General features: G+C 33.1%; 1 protein-coding gene across 1 annotated transcript in view; it reads left to right on the top strand.

Annotated features, from left to right (window-relative positions):
- The window catches only part of LOC129961890 (cytochrome P450 3A21-like), a 44,727-nt gene that overhangs the window by 23,992 nt on the left and 666 nt on the right, over positions 1–20,069 (top strand). Inside the window, exons 8-14 of the mRNA XM_056075510.1 lie at positions 1,784–1,923; positions 5,042–5,159; positions 7,796–7,871; positions 10,007–10,112; positions 13,228–13,319; positions 15,151–15,291; positions 18,515–18,671. Coding sequence (XP_055931485.1) covers positions 1,784–1,923; positions 5,042–5,159; positions 7,796–7,871; positions 10,007–10,112; positions 13,228–13,319; positions 15,151–15,291; positions 18,515–18,671 — 830 coding nt within the window. The remainder of the gene's footprint in view (positions 1–1,783; positions 1,924–5,041; positions 5,160–7,795; positions 7,872–10,006; positions 10,113–13,227; positions 13,320–15,150; positions 15,292–18,514; positions 18,672–20,069) is intronic.

Raw genomic sequence — 20,069 nt, 5'->3', positions numbered from 1 at the left:
CAGAATTAATTGTGCGCCAAACCAATGTATGTTTTTGTATATGGCAACTATACAAAGCAAGCAACTAACTATATATATAGCATGTAAATAGAATTTTAAATAAGAGAGAGAGAGAATAAAATGGAGTCAGATTAACAACGAGTGGATTATTTCACATTACGAATCCACATGTTTGAATCTTATTAGCGGAGAAACGACTGAATGAAATGAAATGAAATTCAGGTAGAGTCTCAACAGATAATAATAGTATGTTTAATCCTCCCTTCCTTTACACAGTTAAGACATTCATGTAAAATAGAGTATACTTTAAACAACAGCTTTATCATATGCCAGAAATAAAAACTTTTCAATTTTAATTCATTTCTAATTTTTAGTCTTTATAGCATTTAAAAATCAACACACAAGCAGACAAGTCATCAGTTAAATGGTAGAATAACTGCCATATAAGAATTGCTCATTTAAAATTATAAGATACATACATAGAACAGAGCAGTGCAAGACTTCTAAAATAGAGTGAGTTATACGCATATCAAAATTTGAAATTTAAAAATATTTTGTTTATGAAGCTATTAAGACCAAGTTACAAAAAATATTGAACTTTAATTTTAATTTATAACTAAAAATATTATACTTTTTAGCAACTATTGGTACAGTTTTAGAGACGGGTACCATTTGGCGATTTCCTGCCAAATTTTTCTCGCCAAGCCCCGCGGACGCTGTAATCTTCAGAATTGTATTTCTCAATATTATGACTATTTTCAAGAGATTTTTTTTGTGAAGATTATAGCGTCCTTGGGGCGATGGCAGGAGAAAAATTTGGCATGAAGTATACAAAAAGAACAAAAATAAGAATAATTATATTTAATAGAATATTATATTTATATTTAGAATATTATAGAATATTAGAATTTAGAATATTATAATTATAAAATAAGAATAATTATATAAGAAATAATTAAAAATAGCACAATTTGAACAATGTTAAATTTAAAAAAATGCACAAAAATAACAATACAATTTTTTTTTTAACTCACCCGATTTAACGATGTGAATTTCGTTAATTTACAATAATGCCCTTCTCTTCTACAAACCTTTCCTTTCTGTTAATACCATATCCTTACCGCATTCACCACACTTCCATCAGCCAATTAAATCCACTTTCATGCACCATTCAACACACGCTTTCGCTACCAAACGTTCGAAATCGAAAAAACCCCTCAATTTAAGGGATTCCTCATTTGTCACATTCATACCAGCCATTTTACACCACAAGAAAAATCGACGAAAGTAAGAAAAAAAAATACTTTACAAGCAGAAGAAATCAGAATAAATCCAATCGTCAATTAATTGAAGAGAAAATCTTGAAATTCCCCACGAAAAGCTGCCAGCACAAGAGAAATCGAAGAAAGTAAGAAAAAATACGTTACAAGACTTGGGGAGCAGTAGAAATTAGAAATTCCCCGCGAAAAGCTGCACTTATACCTAATTGGTTGATATTCAAAGTCAATTCATACCTGATTAGTTTATAATTACATCACCCCATTCTCTTCACAGGGTTGCCATACATTGCAGGCGTAGAGCGGTTGCCATATTGGCAACTTTAGCTTTAAAATTTGGCGCCAAACGTGGCGGTACCCGTCTCTAGAATTTAGCCCAACTATTAATCCTGACGAAATAACCGATATATAATAATTTCATTTTATCCGCATTCTTAAAATATTGATTTTCTAATCACTTTTAAGGGTGTAAGCTTATCCCAGTAACAGAATACTTTCTTTTGCAGTGACATTCCCAATTCTTCGGAAGCTTTGCTTGAGGGTGCAAGAGTTCATCGCAACCCTTCTGAACAAGGGAAGACCCCCCCACACCATGCTGCGAAGGGGGATCAAGAAGGTGGTAGAAATGAGAAGGAGTAATCCTGAGGTAAGCTACCAACCAGGCAGAATTTTTTTAAAAAAATCTTGATATACGAAACATATGTACAAAGAGAAAGTATTGCAACCATCTGAAAATAAGACCTGGATTTTTTTTGTAGCTCAAGATTTTAGAACTTCTTGAATTCATACGATACACATTAGATTGTGAGAAGTTCAAAGTTGCTTAATGCATTCGATAATATAGTTTTGCATAATAGTTTTGTAGCATAGCATCTTTATTAGAGAGTATGCAAGAAGCTTCTGGAGAGACCACTTCCATTAGCCTTATACTAACATTTTTTATCAATGTATTCAAAATATTGAAAGCACTTCCGTTAATTTTATACTAACATCTTCACAACGAACTCAAAACATTGGAATAACTTTCTTTAGTTTTATACTAATATTTTGATCCAGTATTTAAAATATTGGACTAATTCGATAAACGGGAAAGATGCCCAAAATGCACACTCTATTCTTTTCACACGATTATGAACCTTAATGCAAAATGAGACGCATCGTGCAATTATACTAGAAAGTCGAGAAACTAATACTCACCAGTTTTGTTTAAAGCCCGCATCTATTAAACAGCATTCATATTTTGATTCTGGATCTTTCTCCTCGTTCACTGTGAAACCTTCAAGCCAGGCAGGTTTTTATTGCTATAGGATTTTTTAAAACTGACGAGCTACAGAGCTCATCAAGCTACAGTTCAAGCTACAGAGACCTCTGTAGCTTGAACTATCAGCCCCAAAGCCACCAAATTTTGTACGGGGACTGTTGACGACATGAGAAAAAGAAATCCACCAAAAAAACAAAACAATTAGTTCTAAAAGTTTCCGATAAGGAAAAATGTGGCGCTTTACACTTTAAGACAACTAAAATTTTACATAAAACAAAGGGAAAAATTGCAAAATGCAAAATCCCGATTACATAGTCGACACCAACGCCAGTACTCTAAGTTATAAAAAAGAAACGAGGTATTGAAAATCATTTCAAGTATCGTTGATTTGTAAAATGTGTCTCACTTTAGTACAGCGTGCATTACTTGTGAAGCTCTTTTATCTTCATCAATCCAATGCAGCGGCCGTTCTTCGCGAATTTAGAAGTCGAAACAATTTACGTAAAGTACCTCTATCAATTAATGCAGTGAAAGCAATGATTAAAAAATTTGAAAAAAAAAAAAAAAAAAACAGGTTCTCTTGCAACTCGGCCTAGTAGAGGACATAGATGTTGCGACTGCAATCGTTGAAAAAAATCAGACGAGCACTGCTGATAATAGCAGCACACGTGGAGTTGCCCGACAACTGGATGTTATTGCTTCAACAGTATGGAAAGTTTTAAGAAAAATTCTTCAATTTTATCCATATAAAATTGGCCTTTTGCATGAATTAAAACCTACAGATTAGGATCTTCGATTAACCTTTGCTTTGATATCTCTTGTCAGGATGGGGGTCGACGAGGCTTGGCCTTGGACACTTCTCTGGAGTGACGAGGCCCATTTTTATTTTAATGGGACTGTAAACACTCAGAATTCTAGAATTTGGGCATCTGAACAACCCCATGTATATCAAGAAATTCCACTTCATTCTCAAAAAGTAACTGTTTGGTGTGGTTTTACAGCAGATTTTATCAACGGACCAAGCTTTTTTTGAGACTATTAACCAAGCAGGACCACACTAACGCTCAAAATTATCATGATATGTAACGCTGTTTCGTAAACGCTCAAAATTATCATGATATGCTGAGTAGTTTTGTTATCCCACAACTTCAGCAAAGGCAATGCTTAGATGAAATTGTCTTTATGCAGGATGGAGCACCAACACATATTGGTACATCTGTACAGCAACTGTTGCGCCCTCACTTTACAGAAGAAAGAGTCATTAGTCGCTGTTTTCGTGTTGCATGATGACCTCACTCCCCGGCTCTAACCCCATGTGACTTTTTTATGTGGGGTTATTTAAAATCGAAGGTATATCTTGGTCGAGTCTCGAACTTATCAGTTTTAAAGGAAAACATAATACGGATTGTCATGAGCATGCCTCCTGAAATATTGAATTCAGCTGTAGAGAATACGGTGCACAGAATGCAATGCTTAGTCCAAGAAAATGGAGGCCATATTGGATATAGCCGGTGTCTTCCCCGTGAAAGCGATTCTACTGAATAAAATGAAAGAACAAAGAATAAAAAGGAAGTCGAATAGAACCTCTTCTTCTTTTTTTTAAATTTGTAACTATTTACAGAAGTTAATTTTTCGAATAAAGCAAATTTGTGGAAATTTTTTTTCTTTGTTATTCATTTATCTGTTTACTGTAGCTTTTTAAAATTTTATCGTGCAGTTAAACTTAACATTTAGATCAAAAGCGCCACATTCCCCCTATCGGCAACTTTTCGAACTAAAAGTTTTTTTCTCGCGGATTCCTTTTCCCCATGTCATCCATACAAAATTTGGTGGCTTTGCGGCTGATAGCTCGAGCTACAGAGGTCTCTCAGTACCGTCGTTTTTTTTTTAATACCATGTATTTCTATTCTAGGTGTAATTTTTTCATAGAAACAAATTTGTAACTTACTTTTCTTTAAAAAAAAAAAAAAAACCCTTTTTTGGAATTAGGGTTTGCTATCGATCTTTCAAAACAATAACACAAAATTGCAAGAAGGTAAATGAATGAAATTTGGTATAAGCTTCTTCAACAAATTTAAAGATTTCTATGAAATTTTGGACAACGTTTTGGATATTTTGTTTCTATGCTGCTTATATCCATCTGTATCGAATGTGCAAATTATTACATTGATAAAGTTAAGTGCAATTATTTACCATAAAAATTAAAGATCTGTACAGAATTTTAAATCTTTTCTGCAAAGAGTTGACTGTATGCATATTTGCGAACATGTGAACACCATCATTCGAAAACGCAACTATTTATTGCAGGAATGTCAAATTCATTTTTCAGAAGATCCACTGTAGACCAAAGACTATCTGCAACAAACATTCTCGGGGAAAAACAAATATTAAAATTTATAACAAAATTTTTAATTAAAATTTTGAAACAATTTTTAAAATGCCCTCAGTTATTCAGTTATTTTAAGTTTCGCCTCCCTTGACATGATAGTTTTATTTGTTTCAGGCTAGGAAAAACGATCTGCTGCAGCTGATGATAGATTCTTCTGCCGCTGAATCCGGAGATGTGGATGTTTCAAGACTAGAAGCAGGAAATGTGGAACTTGAAAAACGTGGAAATGAAGGTGATGATTCATGATCACCGTTATGAAATCATGATTTCGTTTCAGTGTCATTTAATATTGTTTACCAACATTTTTTATCAATGTTTTTTGTAAGTTTACTTTAGTTTGCATTCATTATATTTTATATTTCAAATTATTTCTTGCTGTGGTGGAATGGAGATCCTTATGATCCGTTTAGTGGAAACAAGAGGACGTATGTTTTCGGGAACATTTCTTTAATGATTACATTTCACACAAAACAAACACAAACACGGAAGACAAGATATTAACGTACGCACACCAAACAGAACAGCGTCTCATCTTATTATAATAACAATCGCAGGGCACCATGGGATGCGTACCTAATAAGGTATCGCCATCTATTATCCAAAAGCAAAGACAAATGCAAATGATACATTGTATTTTTAGATGGTTTATAAAATACATTTTTGAGATTATACCAAGCGTTTTAAAATAAAAGTTGCGATTCCTAATGTGATCGTGAAAGTATTTACAAAGCCATCTTCTTTCTTATTCTTTAACATTTGCAGGAAAAGAATATTCAGAAAATATTTTTAGCTTGAAATATGCTTTCGATATTGTTTACATAATGATTCTTAGTTAAATTTTATTTCAATATTTTATAAATTAAATATTCTATTGGTTCATATGTGGCTTGGAAGAGAAATATGAATTGGAAGAAGGAGGCTATGGCTCTATCTTGAGGCTCCACTTCTTCAACCAGAAAAATCCAAACATTGAAAGATCGATGTGAAAAATATATCGGCATTTTGCTTGCCTCGCTGGCTGCCGGAGTTTTATTCTAGGCAAAACCCGAATGTTGTCCAGCTTCCAGTAAAGACATACCTGCATTTGTTGAATTTAAATCAAACTTCTAGGACCAAATCAAACCGTGGGTTTTTCAAACTCAAATCTAAAACTACTGGTTGGCCCTACTCTAGACACTTCCACACCTTTCATAAAATTTAACAGAATGCCATGATCTCCAAGTACCTCTCTTCTTGGTTTTTCGTCTCAAATAATTAAAATTATATACTCGTATCTCGCACAAATAAAAGGTATTATTACTTCTACTAAGCCTGTCAGGAGAGATATCCCTTTGAGAGTTTAGAATTCTATACTGCTACGAAATTTCCGGGTTCGTTTGGAAAGTGGAATTGATATGGTGTGGAGAACGCTCAATCAGCAGGCGGAAGTAGAAAAAAAACAATGACGTTTATTTACACGAAGACTGGATAGCACAAAGACGACGAGTACACAGACGACAACTAAGTACAACAGAGACGAACACAGTAGACGACAGTAGCACACTTCAGTAGACAGTAGCACACGAAGCGGATAGACAGAATCCAGCAGGAGAGGGGTTCCTGGGAGTTTCGCTCTACCGTCTCTCCAACGGTTGAACTTCTCGCTTTAGCTGCCGACTCGCTACTTCTCACACGACCTCACTTATACCACTTTTCGCAGCTTGACAGTGCCTGAATTTTAGATTTTCGGGGGCGGGTCTAGAATCTTCCAGACCAATCAGGACGTCTCTGGGTGTAACTCGGTTCCTACTGGATGGGTCGTGAAACTTCTCGAACTTTCCACTAGGATCCATTTTGTCATCAAAGTCGCCAAATTCATCGCCAAGTTGCCAAATGGTCGCCAAGTTAGTCGCCGAGCTCTGAGTTCATTGACGCTCAGCACGCACAGGACAGATCGTACATCCTGTCTTTCTTACGATGACACTAGTCATACTGGGAAGCAAAACTACAGGTTTGTAACAATACTTTTCAACCTACACGTCAATGATATGCCTAAGATTCCATATTGTCCCCTAACAATCTTTATTGGTGACACCAAAATTATAATTAAATATGGAGATTAAACCTAAAATAGGGAGAAATTTTCGCTCATATTCAAGATTTGCTATCACAACAAATGGAGGAAGAATATTCAAAAAGAATTAGTTTTTACAGTAAATTTATTTTATCGGAATAATGTGCTAATTTTTTCTTTTTCTTTTTCTTTTTTCACAAATGCTAAAGACTCAAAAAGAAAATGGTCTTGTATGTGTTTTCACAACTATGCTAGGAGTCGCAATTTTCATTTTAAAACGCCTGGTTTAATCACAAAAAAGTACTTTATAAACCATCTAAAAAAATTCAACAAATAATATGAAATATAAAATACAATGATTGTAAACTAACGTAATCTTTCAAAAGTATTCATAGAAGAATTCTAGTAAACAATATTAAATCACACTGAAACGAAAGCATGATTAATTAATGATGATCAAAAAATAACTCGATCATTTTGATATTAAACTTCAATATGCTTTTTTTAAATCTTTATTTTAATAGTCGGAAATAATGAAAAAATATTGGAAACATAATAACTATAATATAAAAATTAAAGAACAATCTTCGAATCTTAAAGTAGTACGCAACACAAACAGAACCAAATAAATTCTCAAGATTTCTGTAAGAATAGCCAGGTAGAAAAATTATAGTTATATTTATACCAATCTGATAATAATATCTTTGCATCTTACTTTAAAGAATAGTGCATGAATCTTTTTTACTTGTACATCTACTTTTACTTTATATTGCTAACTCTTCAGTCTTTATCTATAGCGTTTTATTTATTTTCAGAAACTGGTAATAAAAAGACAAGGAGAATGACAAATGAAGAGATAGTATCCAGTGCATTTGTTGTCCTGCTGGCTGGGTATGTTTACATCTTTTTAAAAATTTCAGTCTCTTTTATTATATGAGCAAACAGATATCGCCTCATTTTTTTTACACTTATTAGACATGCCAGTCCATGATATTTAGCTGCTCCCCACATTTGTGTATATTTCGTCATTTTTATAATCAAGTTATAAAAGCTCCGCCTCTTTTCTCCCCCACTGATCAATTATTGTTTCTCAATAATCGATCTTGATGGCTTCATTGTCACTTCAGCCGCCTTCTAGAGGAAAAATTTTGGATTAATAATTACACTTTCGATATTTACACATAGATGTAGTATTAAAGCTTATCACTTAAGGACAATCTCAGATAAAGATTCAAAATGTATCAGTATTTCCTCGAGTAGAGCTAATCAAAATTAAATGACATACTATCTTTTTGATGAAACTGTCATGTATTTTTATAATATATAAATTTTAAGTAATAGTTTTATAAAATTATACGTAATTTTGAGATTATAAAAGTATGACTTAGAAATTGGATGAAATTTGAAAAGAGTAATAGCAAATATATAGGTGTTCATTAATTATTGTCGGGGTTTCCGTACCTCATAACTTTCGAATAAAAAATATAACGCAAAAACCAATTGCATATTCGTAAATTACAACTCAAAGAATTTTATTAATGATATTAAAATGTAAAGCTTGCACAATTTGCACTTTGTAGGCATTCAGCTGAAGGCGATTAGTGAAAGTGCACCAGACCCTCTTACACTACGGCTCTTGGGCGGAATCGTCTCTCGAAAATAAAATATTCGGGTTCCAAAGATGAAACCTTATCACCAGGCCACCATGACCTTAGAGGCGGGAAAGAAAAGCTTTTTATATGCATTTATAACTCTATATTTAAGATGGGGAAAATACAATTCTTAGGATAATTTCTTGCTTTATGACTGATGAACGAAGAAATGACAAATTTCTTCATTTATCAATCACAAAATAAGTTTCGAAATTTTTTGAACGAAGTAATTGTACTTATAGTAATATAGCTAGCTATAAATAAAACCATTAGTCTTAATGTGAGAGCATAAATGTGAATGAATGAAGTTATAATTATCTATTATGGCTGAACTACATCTTTGAAGCAAATGAATATGAGATTAAATCGCTCCCTTCATGAAATTAAAATAATGTCACTAAGGAAATTAAAAAAAATCTCTTGTGGAAACACACTTTAAGCAATAATAATAATTACAATTAGGTAAACTCAGTTTTCAGGCATACTATCGTGTAATTGAAGACAATATAATACATCATTCAAGGTTTCTATAAGTATAAAACACCATTTTGTAGAAATTATTGTAATGATTCAGCTTCTTCCCTGCTTGACCATGGTGAAGTTTCTTTTTCCCACGCTCCATAATTAGCATCCAGACAGCAGTATCAGCAATGGCGACGCCCTACCGCAGTGTAAGAGCTTCCAGAAGTGCCAGGTGGTCAACCCCTTTAAAGTAAGGACATCTGGGCAATTAGTGTGAGTCCAGATAAGGGACCCCACCTGCACTGTATTTGAAACAGATGTAAACCTGCATTCCTTACATTGTGGAGGGTGGCTCCCAACGGATTCCCATGGTCGACGGTAGACCAGTGAAGTTTGCTGAACGATTATTGTATAACCGGGAAAATGGTCCGATGTGAATGTGGAACAGAATAAAAGTGGGAAGAGATTGGAAGAGAGAAAAGAATCGTGAAGAAGGAGACAGAGAGCGGAGTGTCCGACGAGAATTCCACCCGAGAAGATTCGGTGGATCCCTGGAGCTACGTCTGTTTGCGAGAACGCTGAGAGTCGGCTAGTTGTTTCCTTGGGAGGTTTCTCCGAAAGTATTCGAGAAACTATCCTTGTTGTGTCGAATAAGAATACTAAACACTCATTTAACCTAGATGATGAACTGTAATTTTATGTAAATAAAGCTGTAAATAAAGAATTTGATCATAACGCTACCTTTTATTGGATCGAGACTTTACATTATCTTCAATCCGGGAAGCATACGTTTATTGATATTTCTCGAAAGTATTATCTTGTTAGATTATAAATTAATATTGAAAGATTTTCGGAAAAAATATTAATTTTTATTTTTATTTATTTATTCATTTATTTTGTAATTTTTTATAGTTACGAAACGACAAGCACAGCGTTAGCTTTCACGACATACATACTCGCAAAATATCAAGATGTGCAAGAAAACTTGTATCAAGAAATTAAAGATCTGATCGAACGAGTAAGTAAATCAGTATATTAATTTTTATTATATAAAGAAATGATTCATTTCAATGAAATATTTTAGTAGATCCTTATGCAATTTCGTAGTATAGGAATCAGTCAAGTAATATTTGAAATAAATTTTTCAATTAACCAATATTATAAAACAGTTACAACCAGAAAGTAAACATTGGGTCACCACATGCACTCAAGAGAATGACACACCGACTGAAGAAATCTTGAAAAGTTCGTTTTCCGTTGTCAGGGATTGCCAGTCAATGTTCGCCAAGTCGCTAAAGGCAGAGTTCGGTTATCCTATTTGGCAACTCATTACAGTTCTAGCGATTGGAAAGAATTCTCGCTACAGTAACTAAAATTTATATGATTCCATAGTGGATACTATTTGATTAATTATTAAATTGGTCAGAAAGTAATGATTTTTTTTTTCTTGGTAGATATCTACTTTTCATGGGGTTAAGCAGTAAAATAATATTTTTATTTTGTTCGATTATGTTTTGTCATTTTTCTGGCAATAGATTCAATAAATCGCTTACATTATCTAGCAAAAACAAGTCTTAAGAAAATATAATAGGAAAAAATCAGCATCAGCAAAAAAAATTATTACTCAAGGTGCTTTCCGCAGAGAAAACTCAGGCGGTGATTAGTGAAAAAAGATTTGACAATTGTAATAATTAGCCTCTACAGAATAATTCATTGTAAATCATTATTCGGGTGAACCAGATTTTAACCCCCTTCTTCGCCAAGTTGCGATAACGCGCCAAAGCTGGCAACCTCCGTTTTCTCTAGATTGGCAAATCTATTATCTTTCCCCTTTATTATGCGCTATGATTGGACATCTGCTCCCTCGCTTTTGAACATTTCACAAAACACGGCGCAAGACCATTATTGGCGAGTTGCCGATTTTTGAAAATTGTGCCAAACAGGGGGTTAAACTCCGGTCTTACCCATTGTTCATTTAAAATAGAAGAAGATAGATGCTCTTAGCATCAAGATTCTATTCGGTTAAATTTCAATAACTTTATTCTATTTTTAAGTCGGATCAGACTTTTCCCTATATATTTATGCAGTCTCCGAAGTTGCGACTGTCCCCCTGAAACTTTCTTGCACAACGCCTAATAAAATAGTTATCAATCTCTGACTCTATATGGAAATTATGATCCATAGGCAAGGTAGTAAATACCGCAAGTGCTCCGAATTTTGTTTAAAAAATTCCGCACATTTGTGCTTTGGAGCATTGAAGGCAAATCAAATATGACCTTTGGTACGACCGGAGTTTAACCGTGACCCTCTAGAGAGATATCTCGGAGGTAACGGTGTAACCCCCTGCTTGGCGCAATTTTCAAAACCTGCGAACTCGCCAACAACGGTCTTGCTCCGTGTTTTGCGATATGTTCAAAAGCGAGGGAGCAGATGTCCAATCATAGCGCATAATAAGGGCGAAAAATAATAGGTTTGCCAGTCTGGAGGTTGCCAGCTTTGGCGCGTTATCGCAACTTGGCGAAGAGGGACTCCGGTTCATCCGGCTTTTTTTATCTACCGATTGAAACAACTATTTGGCATAGAACTATATTTATATTCAAAAGATCACATACCAAATTTCATTTATATAAATAATTACATTTTTGAGTTATCATTTGCATGCTTAAAATATAGACCTCCATGTGGCCAATTTGAGGGCTTATTTAATTTAAAATTTAGTACAGATTTACAGTTTAAATGCTAACACTTAGATATTGAGACATGAAATCGAATGTATCAAATTTTATTGATCTAATTCTTTACGTTTTGTAAATAACGCTTTCGTTTGCCGATGGATAGACAAACAAATGTCCTTGGAATGTATTTCGTTTAGAATTTGATAGAATCCTTCACAATTGATTTTAGTACCACATACCAAATTTCACTCGTCTAATTCTAAGTATTTTTGTGTTATCGTTTTCATAGACAGACAAGCATAATTCCTAAAATGTGTTTTTCAGTCTCAAGGAGGTTTGAAATATGGAAATTCATCGAAGCTTCGATGTCTAATTATTTTACGATTTCAATGCTTTATTTTTATATATTTCATATACGAGAAAATAAAAATTATTGCAAATATTTGTATTGCAATGAAGCTTTTTTAATTAATTACAATCCATACTAAATCGATATCCGAATATTTTTCAGAATATTTTCCATTTTTACAAATGATCAAGTTATCAATGGACCTTCTGCGACAAATGTCCCAGCCAAATTATCTATGGATCAACGTGACCTATTTTGATTATTGTGAAAGGTTTAAAATTACTTTCTGTTCAAATATAGGGTTTACCCCTTTATAATAGAGAGAGATGCCCTGGAGGAATAAAAAATGACAAAGATGAACGGCCAATGAAGCTGCCGACTTCATTGGTCCTAGGAGTCCACAGACTTTGTTGCATTCTGTATCAAATGTCGAAGCATCAGCTAGCTGACTTTCCCGTTTCCTTAACTTTTTGACTGAAAAACTTTTTGTATCTCCATAATATTTAGATATGACCTATACCTATTTAGGTATGTCCAAACTATAAATTACTGAAAATGTAATTCGTCCCTTTTCATGCGAGAAGAAACAGATGTATTTGAACATTTTCTGTAGTTAAAGAAACTGAATTACAAACTGTTGTAATTTGAAAATTTGAAAAGCAATATATTTTGATTCACATAACATCTAATTCCCACGTAACGATATCTCTTACACTGACTTCCTGCAGTTAATCGGAAACTTGAAAGAAGTAAGAGGTAGGAATGTATAGCAACAATGGTGGTTATCTCTTAGTTCCAGATGTAGAGATAAAAAAAATTCACCTACAAACCTAAAAGCGAACGCGCACACACACTCAAAATTTAAGTCAGTTAGTAGTTACACAGCAGTTTCACTGATATTATTCAGTCCACATTCAGGTTTCTAATGTTCAAATATTGCAAGCGATAATCATGCGATATACAATTCAGTAATTTTTTTTAACAATATTGCAATCCAATAAAAATAAGTTTAATTTTTTTAGAAATCCCATATTAAGTATTTAATAATCAATCTATATGCATTTCTTGTACTTGTGTCTTTTTCTTTTTCTTTTGTTGCATTTCTGTAGGGCCAGAAGCTGGAATATGCTACCATAAATAAGCTTCCCTACCTTGACAAGGTTCTTTGTGAAAGTCTCAGGATGTATCCACCAGTTCATTTGTAAGTTTGTATGAAATTTAATGTTGGTTTAAATTGTCGTCAACGAAATAGTAGCAAACGGAATTTTACTGAATGTCCATTAAAATCCTTAATTCTATCACCTTATTATCTACAGCTATAATCATAAAATTCGTATCTAGATGAAGTAGCATTTATGGTAGGAAGGTAGATAGTTGAGGTTTTTTGGCGCAAAAGCCAGATTTGGCCATACTGCGCCAAGCATATGGTATGTAGCATTTATGAGTTATCCAATAAATTGCTGTGTAATTCTTAAACACTTTACTGTGCCATCTATTGGCAAAATCAAAAGTTAGCTTTTAATCTCTCGAAAACGGTAAAAGACATGGAAAAAGGTCTATGGAATTATAGAACATCATTCGCTTAAGCAAAATAAGGCACATTGTGCACATTGATTTCAAGAATGGAATGCACGTAATATGCATTTGTTTTATCGCGATTTCCAAAACACTTCATTTACAAATTGCTGAAGAATGCATCACTTATGAGTCATTGGGTAAATTTATCCATCTTTCTGACACAAATTTCGTCTGGACAGCAACAATTTATTGAAAATTCTTCAAAAACATTAACTGATCAAAGAACCTGATGCCTAACTTTGATATCACATTTAGAATTTTTTTATCAGGCTTATAATTAATTTTCTTGTTATTCACAATAGTATGTAAAAATCAAGGGATAAAGACTTCAGGTTAAGTTATAAATTCGAATTCGATGTAAAATTATCATAATTATACAGTTTTAATGTCTGTCTCAATTTGATCCCTAAAATTACTTTGTTGACGAATCATGAACATCAAATTATTAATAACAGATTTAATTGGAATTAAATATGATGAATATTCCCTGAGAACCAGCTGGTTTCCAAAGGCGGCTAGTCAGAACATAAAGGACGTCAGATGTACTTAAACGTGTCTGAATGATTTTCGACCTTTAAACTTAGTGTAACTTTTGACTGAATTGCAGAGTTAAATGTCAGAGATTCTGTATTACATGCACAAGTCAGAGAGGGGATGCTGAAATATAATCTTCTCTCAATATGTCGAATGAAAACACTCGAAGAGAATTGAATTAATGACAGTTTCAACAATAAATTAATATTTATTCTGAAATGTGAAATCTCCAATGTTGTCAGATTGTTATCCAGAACTATTCAACGTGTAATTAAATAGGTATTTAAGTCTCAACAACAACAACAACAACAAAAGTATAATCTTTCCCAAACATAAGAAAGGCTACAAATATTCTATTGGGTATTTATTCGATATGTTTATCGGTAAAAATGAAGGGATACTTATAATTGACTTTTAATTCGTAGGTTTACCAATCGCTATGCTGTTGAGGAATACTTGTAACTCACTTTTAATTCGTAGGTTTACCAATCTTTATGTTCACGAGAAACACTTATAATTGACTTTAAATTCGTAGATTTACCAATCGTTATGTTCACGAGAAACACTTATAATTGACTTTTAATTCGTAGATTTACCAATCGCTATGCTGTAGAGAAATACTTATAATTGACTTTTAATTCGTAGGTTTACCAATCTCTATGTTCTTGGGAAACACTTATAATTGACTTTTAATTCGTAGATTTACCAATCGCTATGTTCTCGAGGAATATTTATAATTGACTTTTAATTCGTAGATTTACCAATCGCTATGTTCTCGAGGAATAACTATAATTGACTTTTAATTCGTAGATTTACCAATCGCTATGTTCTCGAGGAATATTTATAATTGACTTTTAATTCGTAGGTTTACCAATCTCTATGTTCTTGGGAAACACTTATAATTGACTTTTAATTCGTAGATTTACTAATCGCTATGCTGTCGAGGACGTCCAATACGGGGATATCTACATTCCCAAAGGAACTCTGATCCAAGCTCCTGTCTACCTGATGCACCATGATCCAGATTTTTGGTCAGAGCCAGAGATATTCGATCCGGAGAGGTAAGATACAATCGTTCGATTCTAATTTCTCTCGAAGATTTTACAGATGTTGAGGATGACATAGGTCTGCAAGATTTAATATTTATGAATTTTCTGATTAAGTGATAACAATTTCTTATGACTGGTGATGCCAATCTGTAATATAAAATTATTCAACGTAAAGATCTGCAATACTGATCATTAGGATATTCTTAACATACGATACAGTAAAATTACGTTTCTTTCAGACTGGTATTATTATGCTTTATCTGCATTTACCTATAAAATGGGTATTATTAAGATTCATCTTCAATCTGTAGGTTGAAATTTTATTGGTCAGATTGTTTGTGATAATGCTATTTACAAGAAAGAGCAATTCTAAAAAGTTCAATAAAGATTTTTAAAAATCTCACTTTTTGATTATTTTTTGAAACAAAAAAAAATCAAAAGTAATCTTTTGTAAAAGTGTTATCTAATTAAACATAAACAAATATCAATATTTTTTTTTTGTGAAAGTTATCAAACTGATGCAAATAAAGCAACTATAAAAGTTGTTCAGTTTGGGACCTAGTTGCCTGAATCAAAAACTCCACTTTGGAACAAAAAAAATTACTTAAATTGCAATAATTCAGAAAGCAGTTATAGTAACTGGGATACCTCATAAAATGAACAAATATATATATATATTAAAAGCATTAAATAGGAGAATAAAAACATCAAAAGGTGATAAAAAAACCCATAATCTATAGCAATGTAGTTTTGTATGATGTATATCATAAAAGTATGCAAAAATTTGTCCTGTGTTTAAATATTTCAAAACCAAACATACTTTTCGTTTCTTTTTTTTTTCTCTTTTTTTTTTGCTTAAAGAAATTGTTGATTTAATTGGGAAAAACTCAGTGTTTTTTTTTATATGAACCGATAATATAATTTTAATGTGTTTTTTTTTAAATTTTAAAACAGTTACTTATATTATTTTGAAAATAAACTTTACAAACTGTTACATATTTATTAAAATTATTTCTCTATCACCTGACATTAAAAATATTACTTCATTCATATAGATTAACATATCTATGGTTAAAAATAAAAATAAAATAATGTCACAGTGAGAGTTTAAATATTAAAAAAAATATGGAAAAACCAATAAACCAGTCATTCAACCCTAATATTGATCTGATTTCACCAATTTTTGTTTCGTGTGAAAGCTCATAACTCTAATTATGTTGTCAATGAGGTTCGGTCCTTTTTGCCTTCAATTTTCGACATAAATCAGGAAAATACTACTTCATTGTATAATGCTACCTGTATCAAAATCCGCCACCCCACCTACTTGTCTGATTTTGAAAATATTATTTTCATACGAAAATTCATGCCTTTCATATATGTTATTAGCGTGTTAGGCCCTACTTAATCTTAAATTTTAGGAATAAATTTAAAAAAAAAAACACTGCTTTACTGCTTATAGTCTATGGAGAAAACATACGACAGAATCCGCCAATCCCAATTATTGGACTGATTTCGAAAATTTTACTTTAATATGAAATCTCATGACTTCTAGGTCCCAAATGGTTGTCTGCCTAACAGCATTTACAATTTTGTAGAAAAAACGAAAAAATACTACATTTGCTTGAGATAACACTTATAATAGAGCTCTCCATTCATTTTTTTTTCTTATTAAGGAAATTTTTATTGTATACGAATGTTCACGACATTTTGATAAATTGTCAATAGTCATCTCACCTTTTCCTTTCTATTGTGAGAGATATTGCTAAACAAAACTTTGATAAAGCCCTCAACTTCTACAACTGGTTCGATTTTGCCAATTTTCGTTGCCATATTGACACTTTCACCACTTTAAATAGTTAACCATTTACCACCGGGGGGCACTTTATATATGGGGATGAGAAGCTTCCAGAATGGTGATTGGTTCTCGCCACTTTGATGGGTATTGAAATGGTGTGGTCAGCTGCATCTTACCGATGATGGGACATGCATCTTACGGGAGGGGTTGTACCGTGGCTGGTGATGGTTTTTAAAATTCCACCTTAGTTTCCGTTAATGTTGTCGTGGCTGTCTGGTCATGCAGAATTTTATGTGTGCCTTCGGGCGGGTCAGGGTAGCTATTTGTGATTAAATAACTAACCAACCATGATACTTTAATTATCATTATTATGGAAGTATAAATTAAAATAATAAAAAGTATGATTATTTTAGTTTTCATTATTATAGTTATGTTTTAATTGTATATCAAATTGATTATCTGACTGATATCTTAAGCCTAATTCATGAAGCAATTACCGTTTTATTAATATTAGCCACCTTTGACTATCATATTACCGGTAATTGGTGATGGTAATAATGACCACTAAATAATATAGTCATTAGGACAAATTGTGATGATATACATCTTATCAAAACAAAAGTAAGTGATATTTTAAATTATGAATGCATAATAATGATTAGCATTTTGATTGGTTGGCATTCTTGAAGAGTGTTGATATCAATTGGCGTCGAAAATTGCCGAAATCGATTCAGTTGTTGAAGTTGAGGACTCTGTCTAAGTGTTCATTTTGTAATATCTCTCGAAAAGGAGGGGACAAGCGATCTTTGATGAAGTACCTAGAGATAATAAACTTTCATATAAATTAAGAATTGGCGAAATCTGTTCAATAGATATTTTATAGAGTAATCGTGACAGTTAACTTTAACAAGTTGTTTTCCTACAAAAAATGTTCAATGAAATAGCGTTTTTGAAATGGACGGTTAAAAGAAAGGGACCGTTGATACTGTGGTGTATAGCTTATAAGCCAGCTAACAGCTACGCTACACGGGCAATTGTTTTTGTATCGTGGTCATGTTACTGGACTGCGGACCACAAGGTCCCAGGTTCTATCCTCGCTCATCCCAAACCGCCACAATGTCATCGATTTTCATAAAAATTGACAAAGTCAATAAAGTGGTTGTTGTTTGAAGACTGGTTTTCATTCGTTTTGCCAATTATTTTAAATATATGACTAATGAGCGAAAGACAACTAATGCAGCATTTTAACGTTTAAATGCGACTTTTTAAAAGGTAAGTCTATAATTACAGTTCTCTTCTTTATTTGGGATTGATTTCTAACTTTTTCATTTGAAAACTGATAATGTAGCCAGAAAAAATGGTGCTTTCAATAATTTGCAGTATAATATCTGGAATGAAATAATAAGCAACTATTGATTTCATACAATTTTCTAAAAATAGGTTTAGTACCAAGCCTAATATGGAAGGAATTACGTACCTGCCATTCGGAGTTGGACCGAGAAACTGTCTGGGAATGCGTTTTGCACAACTCGAAGCGAAATTAGCCCTGGCAAACGTCGTCTACAAATTCAAGATAAAATTGGATGAAAAGCAGAAGGTGCGTATAAGTAGAAAGCCTGTACTTTTTACTCCTCTTCTATGGGCCGGAATCCTTCTTTTATGAATTTTATATGGACCCCACAAAAGTAACATTATTAATGCAGGCAATGAAATAAGATCCAATTTTATAAATAATGGAATCCAGGCCCAAATTATCAAATAGATAACTGCCCATGGTTATCTAGAATTTTAAAGTATTTGCATTTTGTGCTTTCTTTTCATTAATAGTAGCCGTGTAGTCCAGCATATGTAAGTTAAAAATCATTAAATCAATTTTTGTATTTTAAATTTCATATCTTTATTTTTTGGAAGTTTTATTTATCTTGCTGTTGGTGTCCTTTGTATATAAGTCAACAGTTCTGCCAAAATTTGCAACGTTTAAAATGTGTGGTGAAGAGAAGATAAGCCAGTTAACAGCTACGCTACCCGAGCAATTGTTTTGGTATCATGGTCATGTTATTGGATTGCGAATCACAAGGTCCCAGGTTCTATCCTAGCACATCACATATCTCCAAACTAGTGACCTCGGACGATGAACCTTCAACCTTCTTACAGCTGTTGTGGCGCCATCTACCTGCAACCAAAGTCGTCAGATTCACTTGACGCAGCAACCACTAAAACACACACACTCGCTATTCAACTGGCTACATGCCCATTAAATTCAACAGATCAATACATCAGCACTCAACAGCCATATCGTTCATCTCACCTCCGACTCACTGGAGGGAGAGTCTGTGGTGAAGAGAAGATAAGCCAGTTAATAGCCCTGCTACCAGAGCAGTTGTTTTGGTATCATGGTCATGTTACTGGACTGCGAACCACAAGGTCCCAGGTTCTATCCTAGCACATCACATATCGCTACAAATGCACTAAAAATTTTTGTAATTTCTCAGTATATAAATTGCTAATGTGGAAAAGAAATCGCTTTTATTACTTGCTGTCGAATGGCAACGGTCAAATGTAAACAAGCCATCGTTCGAATTTCTGACTGTTTCATTAAACCTTTATACAGTTGCAACGCTTCGCTTAGGTAATTTATAGAGGCACAAAATATTATTAGAAATGTAATGGAAACGGTGTCACCAAAAAGAGTAATCAGTCGGAAAAAGAAGATATAAAAAAAATCAAACAAATAAGCTTCAAGTAGAAAACTTAATCGAGCCCAAAATTAGTCTTAACCGTTGCCAAATGGGTAATCTGTTATAACTTGCATACGGAAATAAATGTTCTTATCTTCCAACACAATTACCTTTAAAAAATTATTTTCATTATCTTAAAACTCAAAAAATTATCTTTTTAATGATATCAGTTTCATTTCTACACAATTTTTCTCTTAATTTTGATTATTTTAAATTCAATATGATACAGAATTTATTTAATGCGATGTTTTTAAATG

Source organism: Argiope bruennichi, chromosome 2 (genome assembly GCF_947563725.1).
Source record: "Argiope bruennichi chromosome 2, qqArgBrue1.1, whole genome shotgun sequence".
Taxonomy (NCBI): Eukaryota; Metazoa; Arthropoda; class Arachnida; order Araneae; family Araneidae; genus Argiope; species Argiope bruennichi.
The sequence above is the reverse complement of the archived record's forward strand: the minus strand, read 5'-3'. Positions and strand labels throughout refer to the sequence as shown.